Consider the following 23,110-nt stretch of genomic DNA (forward strand, 5'->3'; position numbering starts at 1 on the left):
TTAAAATCCTTAGACAAAAGCAGCAATTTTATTACTAATAAACTGCTAATAAGCTGTCTAATAAACGTATATTCCATATTGCACCATAATACCGATCTTTCTATCCCTTAAATTTCTTTCTTTCGCATTTATATCCTGAGTTTACACAGTACCCTCGTTCAATTTTTTACTTTCAAATGTACGAGCTACGTACAAAAATAAGAATCTTTTCAAAGCTACTAAAAGGTCTTGAAACCCATTTGGTACATTGTACATATCTAAATACTGTTCTCTGTTATCCCATCGTTTCACGTTGTTATATATCTATATAATAATAAAAATATACATGTATATATATATGTATATACATTTTTGTTTATTTACCAATATAAAATATCTACAATCCATCCCTTCAGATAATTAAAAGTAGATTTTTGAAGTAATTTGGACGTTTTTGTTAATTTACAGTTACAGCTCAATGACCAGGGTCTTATTTCAATTTTAATATGAGATACAATAGTTTCGGTTTATACGTGTATCTGTTTTTATGGTTGTATTGAGCCTATAGGAAATAGAAAAGATCAGATCTACGTACCTTTGCTTAGCCATTTTCTCATCCCCCTATAAAACATCATGCGAAGAGGCGGTTTTCCAAGTCTCTCTTCTAATCTCTCCTCCTTACCTGGCTACGATTGTGGATCGTCGAAAGATCGAGTTCCCTCGGGGACTGGCCACAATATCCATCATTACAGGGGACGTTAGAGGAGGTGTAGTGGCGAGGAGGGATGGTTGTAATTCGCCGCTGCGGTATGCGGGCACGGTGACGCATACGGGCTCTCTCTCTCTTCGGCTCTGAGAACTCCTCCGCTGTTGCCTTGCGTCGGTTTCGCGAAGAAAAACCCGCGGGGACGAAAAACGGTGGATAAAATACTCCTAAGCCCAGCAAACGCCTGCCCTCGACGCCATATGCGGGCGCGTGCACGCGTTTTACGAGTTTACTGGCTAAATTGGCTCGGATCATGGGTGACACGGTTAATAGAGGTTCGTTAACCGCTTTTATATCGACGAATTATGCCTCGTATAGAATATTACACGTACAGTGGGTAGGTTTGTTATTTACGTGAGTAGGGCTCGATTTGTTTGTTTAATATGCCTTTGATAAGATTTTGATAAGATGGTTTTTCTATTCTCGTAGAATCTCCCATAGCAGAGAAAATTAACCTCGAAACTGGCGTAGCACACTGGCTTTGGCGTGTAGTGATATAGGGCGCACAGCCACGCGCTTTCAAACCCCATTATGTCAAAAGCGGCAGTTGCCAGGAGAAAAGACTCGCTGCTGCATTTTCTACCTGTTTTTCTCGCGAAGAATTTCGTGCTTCAACCTGTTCTGTATACCTTCCATCTGTCTACGCTCGAAGCAAGATTCCCTTCTCGTTAACCTACTACAAAAATTCGAAACTTTTTCGTATATTATTGACGACTAGCACGCAGCGATTACAAATCGAATCGCGATGATTCAACGGAAAGCGAAAAAAGTCAGAAATATAAAACCATGGTCGTTCGAGTCACACGAACAAGTCATGCGGTTAATTTCTCAAAGCGAAACAGGCGAATATGGACTCGTTAGTCATCGGTTTGCCTGTGTTTGCGAACACCGACTAACAATAAGAGACCAGGGCAGCATGGCGTGTACGGATGTTGTACGCCAGTTTTTCGTCCATGGTCCTAATCGTTGTGCTCGCATAAACAAACGCGGATGCACAACTACGAAGGCCACGGTATAATACCGTACGATAGAGGCAGAACAGGCTCCCGTTTCCGGATTGTTGCTTTTAATTCCATTTGTTTATTTCGAACCAGTAGGTCCAGTTCAGCAGGGCTAAGCGTAGGTACCTGTTACCGTACGTACGTACGCATAAATTAAAACGTCGCTGATCGTCGTCGTGATCTACGAGGAAAGGATTCGAGCGAAGAACGAACATGCCCCAAATACAGAGCAACGGTGGTCGATTAAATTTCGATACAGTTGTGTCGGCCAAATTCAAATTTTCTTCTAATCTGCTGAACAATCCTAAATTTAAAAATCAAATCCTGTCGGTGGAGTGCGGGTCTTTACGTGCTTGTGGGAAAATATACAGAACGTGGACAATACGCAAAAGTCTATAAAATATTCAATGTATAGCGCGCGTTATTTATAATAATGAGACTATTTTGATGAATCGTTGAAATTATTCCGATGAAAAAGCAGCTAAACATACGTCGTTTTTTTAGCATTATTTTATTTTTTTAGTATCGTTCTGGAAGGAATTTTACAGTTTTTATATGTGTATACGGATTATTTGAGCGTAGAAACTAACGGAATAAATGGAAGAAGGTTAAGAAGAGGAAGTTTATTCGAGAAGCTTAGTATGAAGTGAGAATATAAGATGTTTTAGAAGGTTGGTGTGGCGTGGTGAGAAAATGAAACGAGCCTTCCAAGGAAGGTTTGTTAATCCTTTAAGAATTTTATTTGCGCCTGTACTGGATACTGTGTTTTGTTTTTGTGTCCATTTCACTGGCATAGTTTTAATATAACAAAATTGGTTGAATTTATGGAAGTATATTTCGTGGTTCAGTATTAATCGAATTATTAACAGCTTAATACTAAGGTATATCTTATATGAAACTATAATTACACAATGTTCCATGTGATAATTAAATTCGAAGTTTAGTACAAGTTGAACTATATTTCTGATATAAGATTACGATCAAATTGTGGCCTTGTTTTTGGAACCTGAAGATGTATTTGAAGAGTTCCTCGAAGATTTCTACAGGATTATTTCTACGTATAAGATTTCTCCATAAGATTTCTTTAATCTCATTTACTATTGAATTATAGTCGTGAAATATGGTATTGTGTGCACACGGTACATACATATAATATTTTTAGGAAAGCTAAGAAGAAAAATTCGCCTTCTTTTTACAACGGTCGGGGAAACAGTCCGGTAAGCTTTCGCTGGTATCTAAGCTCGATTATTTCAATGATCTCGTTATTTATCGATACATAGTACAGTTGGTTTTCGCATCTCTCTTATTAAGGGTTGCATCATAGTACGCGCTTGTATCAAATTAACCCCCTGTGTCTTACAAGTTACACTTGTCGCGTGGAAAACACAGTCCAGAGGTGATAACGAGTCACACTCGTGATGCTGGGTGCGCTCCAAATGTAAATATACAGGGTGTCCCAAATAGCACGTTAATCACCTTACGCGTTAACTAGAAAACCAAACTATAAATTCCATCGTCGAGAAAGATAAATTCTAATATCACGAAAAATCACTATTCTCCATTTTTATTACATTCTAATCAGATTATCCCACCCATAGGATATATCATACTATTTTTTTTTTAATCAGAGGACGTCGAATCTTTTTTTCACAAGAGTTCTCTTCGACAATTTATTACGGCAATTTATTAAATTATATTTTAATCTTTGAAAGCATACAGATTTTTCTAATCAAATCTAATTTTATCCAGAAATTCCTTTTTATTTTTTCTAAAATATATCTTTCGTATAATGTTACGGTAAAATTCGCGATATTTGAACAAAATGACAAAGCTCTTAAAATATTACTGAAAATACATCGCATCATTGTTTGATCGATTCCAATCCACAATAATAATATTTTACGTAATAAGAATCGAAATAACTCTATCGAAAGTCGAAATTATTCAGACTGAAACGAACGTTATTCGTTCTCCGGAAGCTCGTTAGGTCTCTTGCATCGCGAGGAAACGCACCATCCTCCAGAAGTCGAATGTTCTTTACCCAGAGTGGACCTTGAATATTTTAACGCATCCTCGTTTCTTCTCGAAGGCTGCTGGTCGATCGTTCCCGCTTCACAATCGTTCGCCTCTGCTATCTGTTCGTCTTATCTTTGTTCGAAAGCGAAAGAACTTCTTCATCGAACGCATCGAAACCAACTCCATTGTTTTTTTCTTTTTCTTTTTTTTTTTTACGGAAATAGAAAATTCTAGAGACTTCACTTTCAGTGTTATCGTTTACTGAGTTACTCGGCTTCTCAAAACGCGATTTGAATGGCTTTATAAGTTATGAAATTATAAGTTATAATTACTTCTCTATAGCGTTGGTATTATAGTCGTTAGGAAGCTTTGCAATTTTCTACTTGACTCATTTACGTGTAGGTATAAAATAACGAAATAAAACAAAGAATGGTGGAACGAACGATTTAAGAGCGATGGATACTTGAGGGAATCGACAAATGTAATACAATGTCATAAATGTCACATATATTGAATCTTATTGTACGTTTTTAATAATTCGCCATAGGCAAATATATCTTTTTGACATTTCGATTTATATCCAAGCTTACCTTTCTTTTTATTGTTCTATGCTTACAAAATATACGTGTGGAGTTTATAAAATACCTATCGAGTCTCTGCTATATTACGTAAACTTTCATCGAGTCAAGCGTTTGAAACCTTTTTCACCAAAAATAAAAATCTCTGAGTCTCTCTTTGTTTATATCATCAACGATCCAATCTGCATATAAAGAATTGAAATTTATTATTGATAAAATACTACAAGTATATATGTATATGTATTTCTTCTTATATATAGCGTCAGAAATCGCAGAAATTTTATTGATAAAAAGATAGTTATATTTGAAATCGTTCGTTCGTCATTTTCTTGCTTTTATTATATCGTGAAAGGGTTGTAGGTCAAGTATGTACTTCGATCTTTATTAACTGTACGCTTGTCTTTTAGTTGTTTTACGTGTAATAAATTTCGACAATTATATATGTGTATGATCGTGAATCGTGGATCGTACCATGAAAAAGCTAATTTCGATATACTACCCTATATTGTTCTAGACTAGGTTATCGAATACTCTTTTCCTCCACCGGTACTTGTAATTTCTCATAACATAATAAATAACATAATAAATCATTGGCCCTACAAGATGCAAAAGCAACATCGAAATAAAACTCGTTTTCGACCAGTCCATTCACTATCAACTCCACAGAGAGAGAGAGAGAGATAGTGAGAGTGAGAGAGTTGTCTGATCGTTTCCAGTTCAATCAATAGCGGCCATGTTGCCATAAATCCGTGCATCGAACGAACTGTACACCTCTGTATCTATTAAATCGCTTCATATCAAATGTCCCTTTTTTCGAAATGAAACTTTAACTATACGTTCTTTGAAACAACACGTGTATTTGATCAAAGTTATCTCTACACTACGTCCAATTAATACGCGTTTTCCATACATTCGTTTTGTTCTTATCATAGGACAAATGATCGAGAAGGTATCGGTAAACTCCATCTTTTTCTTAATTTTTCGGTTTTAACAAGAGAACACGCGATGGGTGTAATTCATCAGAAACTAAACGATCAAAGATGTTAATAACGTAGCTCAATCGACAATAAAACAAAATTTAACGAATCATCAAGAATGACTCTACACGTTTCGATCTGCCAATCTGTTTCTCAGAGTAGAACGCCTGAGCTAATATATAAAATACACGATCGAATGTATTACGATACGTAAAACGTTGGAATAACAATCAGCCGGAACAATAACGAGAAAAGAGAATTGTTGCGCGAAGAAAGTTCGATAGAAAACAGAAAATCCACCGAGTCCATCCCGTGCATCCTTTGAGGAGAGCGAAGTGGAAATTTCTCTATCCCTCTTCCTCTCTATTCCTCGTTCGTTCGCTTCGTCTTCCCTCCCTTTCGTCTCTTGGTCGCTCTCTCCAGGGTGCCAGCCAGTTTCGTGATACGAGGCGGCCTGGATCGATAGAGAGCAGCTCAAGCTCCTTGGTGCTCCTCTCTCTCTCTCTGTCTCTCGTTGAGTTCCCTGATTCCTCGAGGACTCCTGAAGGTGTACCAAAAGCATTTTCTCTCGATACGAACGAACAGGAACCAAGCACGTAGAAGGAGAAAAGAGGGTGATATGTAGAGAAGAGGGAGAATGATAAAAAGAGGGAACAAGGTCTCGACCTGTACTGCCACCGCCCTAGGGACCACCTTTTGTACGTTTCGGCTTTTTAAGGGCTAGTCGAGTGGACGAACGAAGGTCTACGGCCCTGCCCGTGAGACACCGTGCTAACAGCTGGTGGAAAAATCGAAAACGCAGCTGCCGTCTTCTCGAGCGGCATAAATTCGAGCCTTTATACATATCCTCGTCGACACTGGCCACGTCTTCCATCCGCCTGGATCATCAGCCTCGGAGTTTTCAGTCGAGAATATAATCGTGGGAGGCTTTGGTTCCTACGTTACAACTTTGCTCGCCCGGAACTGGTTGGTTTGCTCGCTCCGGCATCAGCCGCTCATCGTGGTTCGACCAGGTTGCTAAAAAAATGCATCGAGTTGAGAGTTATGAAATGGAGAATGAATCTCTTGCAGTCTTGCGGTTTTTAGTACAGGTGGTTTGGCTTGAGTTTTCGGTCTTTGATGTCTTTTTATTCTTCTTCTTCTTCTTTCTCTTCTTCTTCTTGAATCTTTTTTTATTTATTGGATATTTTGGTTGTGTGTGGCAAAGTGCCGCCGAGTTGAGAGTTTTGAAACGGAGAATAATTCCCAGAAAATTGTGAGTTTAGGTTCTCGAATAGACAGGCCTCTCAAGAATCCCTAACATAGCGTCATTGGATACAAAATTAGAAAAGACATATGGAAGCTTGGATGAAAATGGATGATTCAAAGAAATGGAAAATGAAAATCCTTACGACAACAGTCTCCTATTTTCAAATATAAGAAAAATGTGCTTGTAAGTTATCGGCCATAACACTTTTAACGCTTGATATGATATCGAGGTAACCTTCAAACTTCCAACCGTTTTCGAAATGGACGAAGATTCACTTTATGCTCTTACACGTGTCGCAAAAAGAACAGGTGTTTTGACAGTAAACTAGACGACTTCAATGTACATACACCTACGTTTATAGGTATTACAACGCTTATAGGAAACGCGACGAAGTTTAGAAATTATTAGAAAATTACTGTATCCTACATACAGTGTACATATATACACCCACGTTCGTAGATGTTGCGTGAAAATACCTAAACCTCTGTAATTCGATGATCAAATGTTAAAATTTGTCGTAGAAAAAATATCATCTAGAATTTGTACGTATTCTAAACTTGAAAAGTAAATTTAAAAAACTGTCTACGCCTCTGATTCGATAATTAAACGCAGAAATAAAATTTTCCAAAGTACCTAAATTTCTTTATCTCGTCTTTTATACCTTTCATAAAAAAAAGAAAAAAATTAAAACCTAAAATTTGTGTTAGGAAAATATGAAACGACGTTTACGTGTATCCTACAAACCTAAATTTTTAAGAATACTTAAATCTTCGGACCGCCGATTAAAAGGTAAAATCCATTAGAATTCCATGGAATCGTGATGGTCCGGGTATCGTGACCCCGTTCACGCCAGCTTTTGATCACGTCGCCGCGCCGTCCGGAACGGTGTACGCGTTTCTCGCCGCGATTCCTTCGTCCTCGTCTCAGACGGTTTTTGCGTCGGCCGCGTCTCGATAGAGTCGCTACTACGAGAGAGGAGTTTAAAGGTAAACGGGTTTCTCGCAGACGCGCACATCGCCACATCACCAGGAGCTCTGGCCTCTCTCGATCAGATCCACCAGCACTAACGTACGTGTACGAGGTTTCAGCGACCAGACACTAACGTTTGAAATTTTGAACTGTGATTGCCAATTTTAAGGGAACCAACCGCAATTCAACTGCAATTTCATGCATATATTAAAGATCGGAATGTTTAAAAACGTAAACTGTAATTTAAAAAATTCGTATGGCAATTTTAAAGAGTTTAACGAATTTAATAAATCAAATATCGGAAGATTTTTAAGTTACAATCTGTGATATATGAAGGGAAATTAGTCTTCGAAGCAAGGCCGAATTAGGATCTCTATAAAAAATTTGTTGAAATTGAATCAACATCCGAGTGCTGGAACGTCGAAGGTTACATCCTTTGTTCGAACCATAAGCGCCGTCCCTCCTCGTCTGACGAAAATGGACCTCTGCCATCGCCGGGTACAAAGCCACCGAGACGTTCTTATTATTGCGTCAAAGAGACGTATTAGACGTTAAGTAGCGTTTAATAGCACCTGTTACGTTACTTCGCCCATTGCCTTACCTCTGTTAATGATATACAACACCCAAGACATAGTAAATATCCAGCATATGGTACATTTACAGTAACTGCTCACCGGTGCACGTGCACCGTTATCCCTTTAAAGGAAGGAATAAATGCCAGTGCAGTAGATAAAAAGAAAGATATCTGCCGCAATAAATAATAAATAATTACTTAATAGCGATAAAATGACATTTTTGTGTAATTTTATGTAAAATATGAAATAAATATTTTAATTTTGAAACGAATGGTCAATACAGGATGATTCAAAATATGAAAATGTTTTTTTAATTATTTCGTGGAGTAATTATTTATGTAATAGATGCTTTTTTTCTTGTAAAATAATATACAATTATCCCATGATCTTATAGCTGTAGTTGATTAAGTATTGGTTTAGTAAGGGATATATAAATTGCAAAATTTTCCTTTTTTATTACTTTATCTTCTGAAAGATTCTTCGTTACTCCATAAGGAAAATTTTGAATTTGCTATTATTAAAGCGGAGAGTTACTTTGTTTTCCTCTTGGATTAACTATTTCATGAATTTCGGTTGTTAATAAGAATTAAAAGATCAGACAAAAATTAAACGTATTTGTTCGCTATCTTGCATTAGATACTCTTATCTCCCCGCGTGACATATGGCACGTTCACCTGGCGCCCTTGTGCAACCCATCTACTCTCTCGATACCAAGATCGACGGTTGTTGCTAAAAATTCTACCCGACCAACAGATAGTTCCATTATTCATTTTTATTTACAGTTTAATGCATTGTCTACCTTCTTCGGTTAAATATTTATTTTGAGTTGTAATATATCTTTAAATACCCCATTGCAAGGTCTTTTCTACTATCCTGTCGAAAAAATACAAGGAAATTTATTTATAGATCTTTCAGAATTTACATTTAAAAAATTACTTCACGTATAACATAAATTTTTATTCCAGAAATATTTTTAAAATATATTAAGTTCGACAAACATTAGTCTAAAAAGAATTACGTTTCGCAAAATTTGCAAATAATATGCTGCAACTTTAAATTATTAAAAAAAAAACTACCATCTTTGAGGTATGTTCGTTTTAACTCTTAAGAAATATGGTCCTTCTTCGACGACATGAGCCGTTCTATTAAATTTTCTTCTCTCAATATAAAAACATTGAAAACGCGCGAGTGAGAATTACATGCACTTCAACCGACATATTGTATAGCATAAACTTTACCATCACCTAACCAGCCAGTGTTGACATAAATTCCATGCTAAGAACATCAATTCCACCATCGTATAACCAAGTAATCGTTAGCTATCGCGACATTTCCCGTCCACTCGCATAACAGAAGTTCCATGAGCGCTAACGCAAAGAGAACATGTGCCATCAGGCCCAGGATAGCGAAGAGACTCCATGTCCACTGTGATGCACATCCAACAAAACTATCCTCTTCAGTCCCAATGTCTTGATAATACTTAATTTCATACTTAACATCGTTCCAACAAATCTCCTATATCTCGACTTCAATGAGAATCTTAAATCCTATAAATGAGAATTTTCGATACAGAAAACCACGGTATTGAAACTTTATTTCAAAAGACAAGAAGCAAAAACCCGTGTATTTGACTACAATGAGAATTTTCAGTAAAAAAGCCTATTCCTATGTTATGTTGGACTTGCATAAAAATCTCATCTACCATCGGCGAGAATCTTTTTATAGAACGCAGAACTCCAGAAGAAGGAATGGTATCCTTGCCCAGGTCGAAAATTTGCTACAATCGGAGGCTTATTTCCAGTCGTCCAGGATACAGATATATTTTTATTTTGCTTGGGCTGTGCGGGGCCATGGCCTGCACAAAAGCAAAGAGAGAGGTTGGCCCAAAGCAACGGGGCCTGGATATTCCGGTTCATTTAATCGTTTCTTCGGACTTCGTGGTCAGGACCCTGGTCTCTCATTCCTCTCTGGTTCTTCACGAGGAGATGAGAAATCGAAAGAAAAAAATGACGACGATGTGCCGTGGGTACACAAAGGAATCAGAAAATGGTACCTCTAGACAGCGTCATAGGACGCTACCACCCAAATTGCCTCTCGATCCCATGAAATATCTTCTTTCGACGAAAAGAAACGCGTTTTTTTCGAGTTTTGCGAACTTTGATGATTCTTGTAACGATATATGCAACGATTAACACGTCGGAAGTATTATGAGATAAAAGCCATTAATGGGTAATGTTGTACTTACTTAAAAGAACTCGTTGTTCTCTTTTTTTTTTAAATCGTGTAGCATGCTTGAATCTTTCGAACGGGAATGTACATGCTACAATTTCACGGAATACTTGATATATTTTGTATATTTTTCCATATTATGTGCATTCTTCCATCTTCAAATTTCTCATAAATGGGTAAAAATTGCCAATCTAAGAATAAACTATTTTCTTTTTAAACTCTAATATATTGTTTGTATGTCGACGAAACGGTATATTGTTACTTTAGATTTTGAATCCGAAGAGCCACAATTATGTCAATATTTTGTTATGTAGATAAAGCTATGTATAATATATAGTTATTCATACATTTCCCAATAATATTGCGTAACTTTTAAAAATTATTTTACAGTTTGTTCCTTAATCGGTACCATTACTATCATAGAATCGTGTATCTATCATCAGAAATCCACGTCTGTTAACTATTGTGCATCCTCTGTGCTCTTTGCATGAAATGCTTCTCCTTCTTCTTTTACGCTATTCTGCTTCCAGTATTTACTTATCAAATCAATTTAATCTCCTTTTTTAAAATTTCCACTGCTTCATGGACAACTAAAAAATAGCTAATTAATGATTCTTAATTATTGTAGTATGTAGGTAGCTTTGTATGCTTGATGAATTTGTCACCGTCTGTTTCGTATGCTCCTGTAGCTTTTCACGCTTGAACGTCAGAACGTGGCTCGCGTGTCGACGGCCCATCGAAGAGGAGCGATTTCGACGAACACATTTTTTCCTTCAGAACGTATGCTCAGGCTGATTGAATTGATGAACGACAGGAGAACGAGAGAAGAGGACGTCGTGGTCTCGAAGGAGGCAATGACTTGGTCGTTGATCGTCAACGTTTAAAGCATCTGGACCTGTCGTAACTTTAACGAACTCCGAATCTACAGGATGTTTCAAAATTTAACGCTACATTGATATATTAACCCTTCCAAAACTGAATTTTGTCCACTTTTGATTTATGTATAAAATTATTTTTTTATTAGTTATTAGTAACAAAGACATATTTTCTAATTTGGCATGATTTTGTAAAGAAGATATTAATGCACTAAAATTTGAGTCTAGTTTTACTGAGAACAAAGTGCATTTATCGTTTAGTTAATTAATGATTATACTCAACGATCTTTCTCTCTCGCGAAGTAGCAAAATTAATAAAAATATGGAATAATCTTAAAATAATCTTATGGCAAGTGAAAAAAGGAACCAAGATTTTGAAACACCCTGTATAAAATCAAGCGAGTAGTATAACGTCGCTCGTGCATCGCTAGACCAAACAGAGGTTAACAAATGATAATTTAAATTTCAATGATTATCAATTTTCATCTTCGCATCGAATCCCGCAATTCTTTTTTTCTTTCTCTGCCCCTTTTTTCCCTCTTATCTCTTTTCTTGGATTTCGACGACGACGTCAACATGTGCATAAACGAGCAATAAAATCGACGAACGGTGATTTCATAAATATTCCTACGGAATTATTAAACGCGATTTGCATACGTTGCAAACGCGAACCGCGATTCGCTCCTTTTCATGACGGGATACGCGAGCACGATGACGAGAGCGTGAACGTTTGCTAACGGCGAGCGAGGGAAACAAACATCAATGGCAGTATTATTCTTTCACAAAAAAAAAAAAAAAAATTAAACAAGTAAACGAGTAAAATGAAAGTTTAAAAAAATAAGAGAGAAATTAAGATCAACGAGATCGTGGTTTTTGTAAAGAAAGAAATTGAACACACAAAAGAGTAACAAAGATTAAACTAAGCATAAGAAAGACATAAAATTATTTTTAGCTTTGTTACATAGATATTAAATGACGCAATCTGGACCAGAATCGAAAGTTAACAGTTCAGAACCTTAACTGAAATAATTAAAGTTTGAAAGCGTCTTTTAAAACTGTACTGTTGTGTTATATCGAATTGCTTGAATTCATTGAAACGTAATTAATATTATCTTTCTTGAATCATTGAACCCCTGAAATTCGATTCTGGACCAGTAGGTGGCGGAGAGATTTTTTTCTCACACCGGAAACGTATCCGAACTCGTCGCCACTCAGAGCTCTAGTTGCCCGGAAAAAGCATGCGAATGTTCATTCAAACTTTGCCAACAAATACGAGCACGTAGTTTAACAAAGATGATATTTCGAAATAGAAATCGCTGTGTTTCTATCGTTAATTATAATTGAACTATTTCAGTCGCGAACTCCGCGAGATTTGCCAGATGTAGCTTCAGTAAAACAATTAATAATTCCTCTGGTATATATATATTATATATCTATACATTTTCTTTATTCTTATATACAATTATCACAATGTATTACTGCATGGTATGTTTGTTTCTAAGACACATTCTCTGTTCTTATTATCGGCTGTTACTACTTTGTACGTGACCAAAAATCATTCCGCGATATCATACATATTTAGATCACGTCGCCGCTTGTTCGTCTTCACACTACTTATCGAAAATTACATATTTTTTTTCTTTCTTTCATAATCTTACATCTCATTTATATTTACGTTATGCTTACAACATTAAGGAGATAGAAAAAATTCGCAATTCCATTTCTCTTCAAAAACAAGTACGCGACGCGACAAAAGTACGGGGCTCCTGAGATCAGCGGCGTCGTCTCTGGCGTTTCGAGCAACACTCGAACATGGCGGCGAGCTCGGATGTTCTCTCGACATTTCGAAAGAACGGCGCGCGAGGTGGAAATCGCCTCTCGATCATCTAGCCTCTTCTCGCCGTGTAACGTTCGAATATCTCGCCAGGTTCTCTCTCGATAGCCGGAGTCGGAGGAGTTAACGTGCGGCGTGCACGTTTCGAACTGAAGGGGGCCAGAAACGTGTACGAGGTCGGGCAAAATCACGAGGCGAGGTTAACCTCCTCCGCCTTGCCGTGTCGTGTCCTCCCGTTTCAACCACGAAAACGAAACCAGCAGGGAGAAAAAAAAGAGGTGGAGCGATACCGTGTGGCTCTCGTTGTGAAAGAGAGAAAACGAAAAGAAAAAGAAAAAAGGAAAAGTAAGAGTGACGGAAAAGGAAGAAAGAGAACGAAAGGGTAGAATAATAGGATCGAAACGAGACAGAGCAAAGGGGGAGGGAATGAACGGCCCTGGGAGTCATCAGCATCGCGGCTTGGGCATGCAGGGACGTTATAGGGCCGTAGTAACTGCTGGCACCCCGGCAGGGCCCCACTCTCGGCCCCCAGCGCCCCCTCACGCCCGCGGTGGATGGCACCCACATAATCAGCACCCTCAGCACGCCCAGATACCTCAGCAATACACCGGCAACAAGGAATACCCGTATCGACAATGTCCACCACCACGCTTCCATAACGGGTATATCATTGCAATAACGAACCTGGTGCACCTTCTGTGCATATTCTCTTATATCACAAATTTTGCAATATCATTCTTTTTTTTCTTTACATGTTACGTTTCTACATAAACTTCATATTTTGCAAACATTCTTCTGCTTTTTCTTTAGGTTTTTGTGAAAGACATTTTTCTTTAGATTTTCGTACACGCAATTGTTATTTTATTCTGTACTATGTTCGTGCGACCATCTACTACATATAGGACATTTCATAATGTTAGAAAACTAAACAAAAGTTCGATATTCTAAAGTTATTTTATACTTTACTCTGTACAGACAGTTTAAAATTTCGCGGGGTTGATGACTCCACAGTCGACTCTACAGCCAAGTTAAAAATTCTCGAGAAGATGCGATAGAGTCTTTTCAGAATTAGCATCGTATGATGCTGCGCAACCCATTCGTATACGAAACTACACTTTACGAAGTAATCGAAAGTGTTACGATTTGTTATCGCTAGACTTTGTTTATTTGCCTATATGGTTACATAACTGTTCGTAACGTCGAGAATTACGTATACATCGGTGTAATTCTTGAGAAGGTCACTTTGTTACGCTATCGATCGATCGAGAATCGAACATTCGTCGATAGGTTTTCGCATTTACCAACATGAATGATCGATATGGAAGGGAGTGATTGTCGCGAAAGTTTTCTGTTCGAGTTACGCGTTACGCCTAGTAAGTGTGTATTTAATTTTCAGAGTAACCGACATTGAAGAGTCGACCATTCTAATCGACGATAATAAACGCGCATAACGTTGTCCTCGAGTTGCGACGCTACAGATGCAATCGTGGTGCTTTTTCGTTTTCACATGCACGGTTTAGTATCCGTCAGTCCGTTGAAACTTTCGTTTTTCTTTTCCTCTCGATTTCATCGAATTTCGGGACTTGTCTTTGTTACTGTGATTAACATTCCGCGAGTTGGAAACACGGTATTTCTAGTCTATGAACCACGCGACACATAAACACACGTGTGCATGCGAAAAATACAGATGTTAGCTTGTTCGATTGAGATGATTTTGTGATACTGTTCCTGTACATACACACATGTTGTACGTATGTAATATAGAAGAATGAATACATATCGATTTGCTAAAAGAATGACACTAATAAATAGTAGAAGTAAACTTTAAAGTTTAAAATAGAAAATTATTAATTACATATTATAATACTCAATAATGAGAATATTTGCTTTCTTTTACAAATTGACACATTGATCTTTACGTAATTATGATACTCGTACTCTAATAAAGAGCTAAATAATTGCTCAGCTAATTTTATAAATATCTCGAAATTGACGATCTTTTTATGTGTTATTCTTGTAGTAAATCGACGATATGTAAACATGACACATGTTCACACAACTAAATATATGGCACGATTAAATACACTTGTAAGAATATATCGCGCGGCTAATTACTTTTGTTCAATATGATATCTTTCCTGCAAAATTTATATTTCGCGAGTTTGTGATGAAACTGTTCATAGCTGCATGAGACACCATACAGCACGCGACCTTGAAGGTATTATGTATATACAGATCAATAACAATCTTTAGCATTCGTTAACAGAATATGTAACTATGATCTTTTTCTGTGCCATAACGAATGCTTGTTCTTGTTTGAATTATTATTTTCTTCTTCATTCTCCTCGTCTCTATTTTCTCTGTACTCTACATATCATGTTTAAATCTTCTCTTCACTGGTTATCTTGTTTAGCATGCCACCTAATGACAACTATTTTTTAAATGATTATAAGTATTGTCAACTTGTTTGAAAAGTGACACAATTATTTTAATAAATTACTTTTCCAGCAAATTGACGATATACAGTTCATTTCTTCGTATTGCGTGTACTTGGTTGTCACGTGTTTTTTTCTTTTTTTTTTTTTTTTTTTTTTTGTTACTATTTCGTCTAGAAGCTTCCGTAAAAGTAAGAGTACGTTTTACAATGGATTCGTCCCATATCGCTGTTTTATGGATATCGTACACGATTCATGTAAACACGCCATAATATGGAATTTATTCAGCTACGCGTTACTAACAATAATATTATTCCCGTTTCGTATCTAGTCAACGAACATTGTTTTATTTTAAATCGGTAAACGTATTAGCATTACAGATACCGTTGACTAAAATATAAACCTCGTATATGTCGAAAGATCAAAATGGCAGTTACATAAAGAATATATTTTAAAATTAAATATTGCTTCTTATAATTTATAAAAACTCATTGAAATCTGTAAAAATGCAAATCCAATTCTTTGCAAATCTACGAAAAAAATTTATGAAATTTCTATAAAAAATTGTAATTTGTTATTTTGATGACTCTGATAGTTCTAGTATTAAGATTGATACAGCAGGTGCGTTGTCGTCACGATAGTAATATTCTATATTCTACAGTAGAAGAAAATCATGTTTATTATTACATCAAATTGTGTCATATATTAAGGAATCGTCCGATCAGCAGCACTCATATTAATTGTTCGATAGATCGATACACGTGAATGATCAAGAGTTGACGTAAATCGTGTTCAAGGAGGAAAAATGAACTCCAAGTTATGCGTATATCGACGTTACGGTGAAAGTACTTGTAATTCAATGTAATGTAATTCAATGATTCTAAACGATCTATAAGAATTTCTGTGGAACTACTGGAATTGTTAACTACTATAAATTTCGAATAATCCTCATTATCTGCATTAACTCTGCTACGATCTTTAAATCTTTCTATTTCAATTTTCAAATTGAATCTAATAAATCTAAGAAAAGATCTAGGTCTAATAAATTGTAATTCCGATCTATTACGAATTAATTGTTATTTATTATTTATTCTGAATCTGATATAAAATTTTACACAGATATAGTCTCTGGAACTTTTTAAAAAATATTGTTTCCAAAAGTTCTGCAGAATCTTATGCACCAGTGTCTTATGCAATGTGATGCCAAACACCTCGATTTCATGGTAACGTCGACACTCGTCGTCCTTTCTAATATGACCGCTAACAATTTTCTATGTATTTAGGGATTGTCCTGGCGTCGGTACGTCTTCCGGGCCAAACGGCAAGGAAGTTTCGTATCACGGGAACGTAGGCGGGTCTAGCGTGGGGTACAAACCGCCCCCGCAGCACAGTCCGCAATCAAGAGGTCCACCGGCTCATTTTCCACAAGAGTCCGTGGGCCCACCGGCCAATTCTCCACCGTTGCATATTAACATTTGCGGGCAAGTAAGTACCCCTCCTTCTGTACTATCTACGAGTCAGTATCTGTGTGTTTTCTTTCTTAAAAGATATATGTACTCGCAGGAGAACGCAATGCGTGGTCCATTATTGAACATGAGTCCAGGTCTTGGAGCTAGCGGCGTCGATATGGAATATCGTAGGAGTTCCCAAGGTATCCTTAGACTTTCGAGATACATTGTATAAACATATATTATTATATATGCTACACTATACTATACATGCATATATGATTGTATGCACATATAAAGTAGTGTATACACACATATATACATGTATACATTAATAATACCAGTAAATATTGCCACACATGTTGATATTTAGTACAGATCGAATTTCTATGTTTTTATCTCTTAGTCATTCTATTATTAAACTGCGAATGTTTATGTAAATTCGTATTCATATGATGCAACTAAGGAAATAAAATCTAAGGAGAAGTATGTGTGAAATTTCAACAACTAAATGTCGTAAGGGGTACTATTTTGTTATGTTATGTATGTTCTGTGCATTTTTACACCTTTCAATTTCTCACAAATGCATAAACATCCGCAATCTATTTATCATAAATCTGTGTTCTACTTATGATACGAAATATTAAATGAAATAAAATTTATTAGAATCTCCTAATAGATGTAACTGGTAGGTGTCTTATTACTTCTGACTGTTAGGTAGTGTGCTGTTTATAGATTTTTGATTTAGTGTACGACCATTGTATACATATACATAGCTTCTTTGACCCTATGGCTGAAAGTGAATGAGAGGTTATTTCTTGTATCTTTATTTCAGCGACAAGCCAACTACCTCTGAGTCCTGTACAAATCCAGCCATCGCCGCCATATTACAGACAGCCTAGTCAAGACGATGGTAGAAAGGTATACGTCTGTGCACTTTACCAAAATTTCTGTTCGATCGTTCCATCACAATTTTTTACTTTCAATGTAAGATCGATATCGGTATAATTTTAGAGTGAATCTCCTTCGAGGAAGCGCCGTCGAATATCCCGCAATGGTGCCGTTTCTGGAATAGAAGTTCGTGAAACTACGCCACCCTCGCCTACACCGTCATTGCACACTACTCCGCCGCCATGGGAGTTCTCAACGGCACCCCAGAGGCGATCACCTCGAAATCACATGTCGACACGCGGCAGTCCAACTATCAGAAATCGTTATCAACGATACACAGACTCGTTCGGCTTGTCTTACCCTTTCGTGCCCGGTCATACCCCTCATCCGCCCATTCATAACTCCCACCATGGGATTCACAATTCTCATCACAACATTTCGCACCATAATATACATAATTCGCATCATAATATGCATAACGCGCATCAGACGCATCCCCATCATCCACCTGGTACGGGACACCATCCCGCGCAAGGAGCAAACGGCCCTGTGGTCGTAGACGTTGGGCAAGTCGGTGTTTCCGGTTTGGGGGTTGCCGTTAGTGGAGAACCACTCTGGCACCCTCAAGCGACAGGTTACAGGATCCCATGCCAGCTGCACGGCATATACACACCGACCGGAGCACACGCGTTCGCACATTCGTGTCAGGTAAATGTTTTATAAAATCAATATCGCAACTAATTTTATAATAGTCAATAATCTTGAACAAATTCAGGAACTAATCCTCTATAAATATGACATCATATTCCTTCTGTATGATCTTCGTATACATTATCCATTGGAGAAAAAACGTAAATTTTGTTGCGTTTAAAAAATTTTACTTTTTATGGTATTTCTTGTTAAGATACTAAATTTATATGTATATAAAATTTGAGTAATTATATATATAAATCTAAACATTTAATTTAAATTTTAATTAAATGTTATAGTATTGTTGTATTAAATTGCTAAAAGAGTTTGAGATACTTAGAATATTATAATAGATAAATTTATATTTCCCCAGGTTACCCACCACCATAGTCACTATTCAGCGGCTCATCCGACTCACCCAGGCCACAGCCTGGTCGGTTCAATAGTTGGCGCTGCATCCAGAGGATACCCAACACCTACCGGAGGTCCTGTAGCGGCTCTTCATCACGCTCACGCGCCTCCTCCACCCGTCCATACTACTCATTACACTGCGCACCATCAACTTTCCCAACAGGTACGATTCACCAGTTAAGACAAATTATTATAGTATACAGGATATTTTATCATTACTAAGAGAAAACATTTATCTAACGTTCTTCATTTTTTCTTTGTTACAGCGAGAAGTTGAATTAGAGTTAATAGAGTCCCATCATCATCATAGAGTGGGAGCTACAGCCGGTGCCCCATTACCATTACCACACTCGTATTCACCGCCAGCTCTAACTCAAGTTACCACTCCTACTCCTACTCCTATATTCTTATCAGAAACGAGGAACAGTCAATTGGAAATGATTCAAACTAGAACTCGGCGCACACCGTCCAACGTTCACACGCTCAGACGACCAAGGTCGAGTAGATGGAGAGGTACGCCTCCGATAGCACCGGCTACTTATTCAGGATTCCTGTTACACTTCTTGTAAGTATCACTTTGTCGTTACTATTGATACCAATCGGTGCTGCCCAAGGAAATACATAGACATCTTCATGTCTATGAGTGAAAAAAATCCCCGTTGTACTTCATTAATACTAAATGACCTTTAGTTTTATATATATATATATATATATAAATAATTATTATTATATATATTAATAATTATATATATATATTAATAAAAAATATGGACTAAACAAATAGAAAAGAACTATTATAAGATTTGTAAAAAATCTCTACTATGAATAGTCATGATTCAACCTCATTTATGACGAGTTCGTTTAATTTACAAAATTTTGCAATTTACAGTGCAATGCTCAGCAATCCACCATTATCTCCGTACAGTCAGGCGGAACTATCCTCGCCGGACTCAGCGACCGAAAATTACGAAGCACTGCTCTCTTTGGCGGAGAGACTAGGAGAGGCTAAGCCACGAGGACTGACTCGGGCTGAAGTGGAGCAGTTACCCTCGTATAAATTCAACGCAGAAACACACCAAGGAGATCAAACCAACTGCGTGGTCTGCATGTGCGACTTTGAGGCTCTGCAGTCACTGCGTGTTCTACCGTGCTCACACGAATTCCATTCTAAATGCATCGACAAGTGGCTTAAAGTAAGTTTATTGAGGATAATACGATTCTATATAGACCATTAGCGATCCACTATATACATCGAAGCTGATACTTTTGTGGTGGATCGTCAATTCATTCCATTACATACTAAACTAACAGTTGAAGACCTTCCTGAAATTAATTATTATATAATCATCTATAAACTAAGAATACTATTTGAGGCTTGAGACTTGCCTAAATTAAATTTCAATTAATAACCATAATTTATTAATTTTTTGATTACAGTCAAATCGAACGTGTCCAATATGTCGCGGGGATGCCGGAGAATACTTTGGAAACAGCGGGACCGGTAGCGACTGACGCCAAGCCGCTCAAGTACACTAGCGCCAACTGTCACAGATCTCAGGGACGCTACTCAGCACAGAGCTTCCAGCGATCACGTTGCTGGTTTGTGCAAATTTCTGTTGACAAGCATTTCTCGCCTTTTCTCTGACCGAGTCGTTAGTATGTCACGGTTGATCACCTCGATTTTGCGAAGAGGAGAGGATTGGGAATGAATGAAACACGGAAAACAAAAAAAAAATATAAGGGGATAAAAAAAATATAGTAAAATTCAGGGTATGTTGTCAGGGTGTTTGGTGTCGAGAAATGGACCACACACACGCAATAAAAGTACACGATTTAAAATTGCAGCATGCAACATTTTTACAATGCGAATTAACGTTTCTGCGTTTATTCCATTATTTTTTTCTCGAGAATAGACAAGTCTGACAGGTTTGAGAAAGAGAGAGTGTATAATAACAAGTAATGAGCAAATCAATCAAGATTGAAAGCAATGAAGGAAATTTCGGAGATTTGTTAAAAGCTATCAAGCATTTCAGGTCAAGATTAAAGTCTGACTTAATGTATTCGTTCTGTTTCATCGATGCGCTTCGAGTTTAATCGTGTTTAATGCTCGTTTGTTGTTTTTTCCTTTTCATATTATTACTTCGTCAAATTGTCAAGTTTATTCTGTACATAACTACTTACGTAATACGCAAAACTATAATCGCTACTTTCCATTAACGTTCCAGTTTTTATTACTATCACGTATACTATTATTATTATTATTATTATTATTATTATTATTATTATTATTATTATTATCATTATTATTATTATCATTATCATTATTATTATTATTATTATTATTATTATTATTATTAATATTATAGTGATAGTTGTATTTTTAATCCTACGAATTGTACATATATACTCGCATAAACGCGCTCCTATCACAATGAGACATACACTACAGCCAATTTGATTTTGTAAGTAACTTTTTTTGTATTTTTTCTTTTTGGGCACATAACCAAATGTAGCGTGAACATTCTTTTCTTTTCTTTTTCTCGCGGCAAACAAGTTAAGATATATCATTATGTGGAGTAAACCGATTAGAGGAAAGAAAAGATTCGATCTTTCTAACCTATATATATATATATATGCTTTACGTGTCTTTTTACGTAGATCGGATAATCACTCTTTTGTCACGTCGAGCTCGTAAGTGTTTTTCTATAGCGACTAGGGATTGTAGATAAAAAAAAAAAAAGAAAAATTATTAAATTATTTTGTCAGATGACGTAAATATTTTGTAAATAATCTGGTGAAACATTCGATGTTCGTTTTGAGGAACACAAAAGGTGTAGCAGATCCGTTTTCCATTGTACTCACTTCGTCGCGGATCGTTTTCTTTCGCCCGAAAGATAAGTTTCCCTAATTACTATTACTGATTCACAGGCTATCGTAGAACGTAGAATTAACGGGGGGAGGGGGAAGGAAAGGTAAATGGATCAAATATTGTTCGAAACGTGACGAAGATTAAAGAAAAAGAAGAAAAGTCAGGCTCTTCAGCAATAGTTCTCATGCAAAAAAAGGAAAGAAAGCTGCGTAAAGAAGATACAAAACTGAACAAAAAAAGAAGATAAGAACACTGCTTCTGTTTCCTGTGTATCTACCTCTAAATAGAAGAAATGAAACGATTCATATTTTTTTATACACACATCTCATAAACAATAAACGTACGTACGCTAAGAAAACCAAAAAAAGAGAGAGAGAGAGGAAGGGAGACAGAGAAAGAAAAACCGCTGGATAGAAGAAAAAGAGAAAAACGAGTTAACCGCGATTTTTCGAATTTCCACGAATATTAACCGTAATTAACTAAATTAAAGATTAAGATTTACCTGGTATATAAAAAGAAATAAGATAACTTGTATTTAGAAGTCTCTAACAGAGAAAAAAACAGAGTTTATGAATTAGAATACTATTGGATTAGGCACGTATTTAAAAATAAATGAAAGATTGATTCGTTTTTGAAAAAAAAACGTACGTTCCCAAGGTTTTTCGTAAAGGGCTTTCATATTAATCTCAACTGAGCGATACCACGTGGAAAGAGAGCGCTTTTGCTATCGGAAAATTTGAAATAATCTTTCTTGTTATTCATGAGGCTCTTCATACTTGCACAAGTATGATCAATTAGCAAATTTCTGTTGCGCTTTATAGTTAAATGAAATTGTTATGTAAAAAGTTTCTTACGCAATTGCTATAATAATCTATAATAAAATTTACTTGTAATCGATTTGTTTTAGATTAGTAAAAATTTTCCGAAGTTAATTCTTTTTTTTCTTCTTGTATTCTTTAAGAGTTAGTTCTTTTTCTAAAGATATACATAGTAAGTAGTTGGTAAATAATTATATTAATTGAAAATTCTATTTGTTCTCGGTTTTTTGCGTTAGTTAGTTTTTAATGTAATCGATCGATGAGATGAAAATCACGTGGTGTGTCGTACAGTGAAAGGTAACGGTCGGACATCATCAAACGTAATCGAAAGGCGGAAAAACGCATGACACCGCGATCATGTTCGTACCTCTTTGACCTTATCCTTCCATTTTTTATCGCGTGCCTTTACTTTACTGACCGTGTATCGGGAAAAAGACTATGGGAGTTCTCATGCGAAAAGTCGACGAAGGGAAGAGATATGGGTTATTATCATAAAGGAA

The 23,110-nt window shown here is 36.7% G+C and overlaps 1 protein-coding gene across 7 annotated transcripts in view; it reads left to right on the top strand.

Moving 5' to 3' along the window:
- mura (ring finger protein murashka) overlaps window positions 1-22,689 on the top strand; it is a 36,528-nt gene extending 13,839 nt beyond the window's left edge. For 2 of the 7 annotated variants that reach the window (XM_069122691.1, XM_069122693.1), the window contains exons 2-10: window positions 13,142-13,710; window positions 16,767-16,968; window positions 17,047-17,134; window positions 17,767-17,852; window positions 17,946-18,530; window positions 18,886-19,086; window positions 19,190-19,488; window positions 19,813-20,116; window positions 20,361-22,689. In XM_069122691.1, the coding sequence (XP_068978792.1) occupies window positions 13,475-13,710; window positions 16,767-16,968; window positions 17,047-17,134; window positions 17,767-17,852; window positions 17,946-18,530; window positions 18,886-19,086; window positions 19,190-19,488; window positions 19,813-20,116; window positions 20,361-20,435 (2,076 nt within the window). In that variant the 5' untranslated portion in view covers window positions 13,142-13,474 and the 3' untranslated portion in view covers window positions 20,436-22,689. The other 5 variants (XM_069122690.1, XM_069122692.1, XM_069122695.1 and 2 more) reach the window with 5 other exon arrangements.
- Window positions 22,690-23,110: the final 421 nt, after the last annotated feature.

Source organism: Bombus flavifrons, chromosome 10, assembly GCF_040668555.2.
Source record: "Bombus flavifrons isolate JBK064 chromosome 10, iyBomFlav1_principal, whole genome shotgun sequence".
NCBI lineage: Eukaryota > Metazoa > Arthropoda > Insecta > Hymenoptera > Apidae > Bombus > Bombus flavifrons.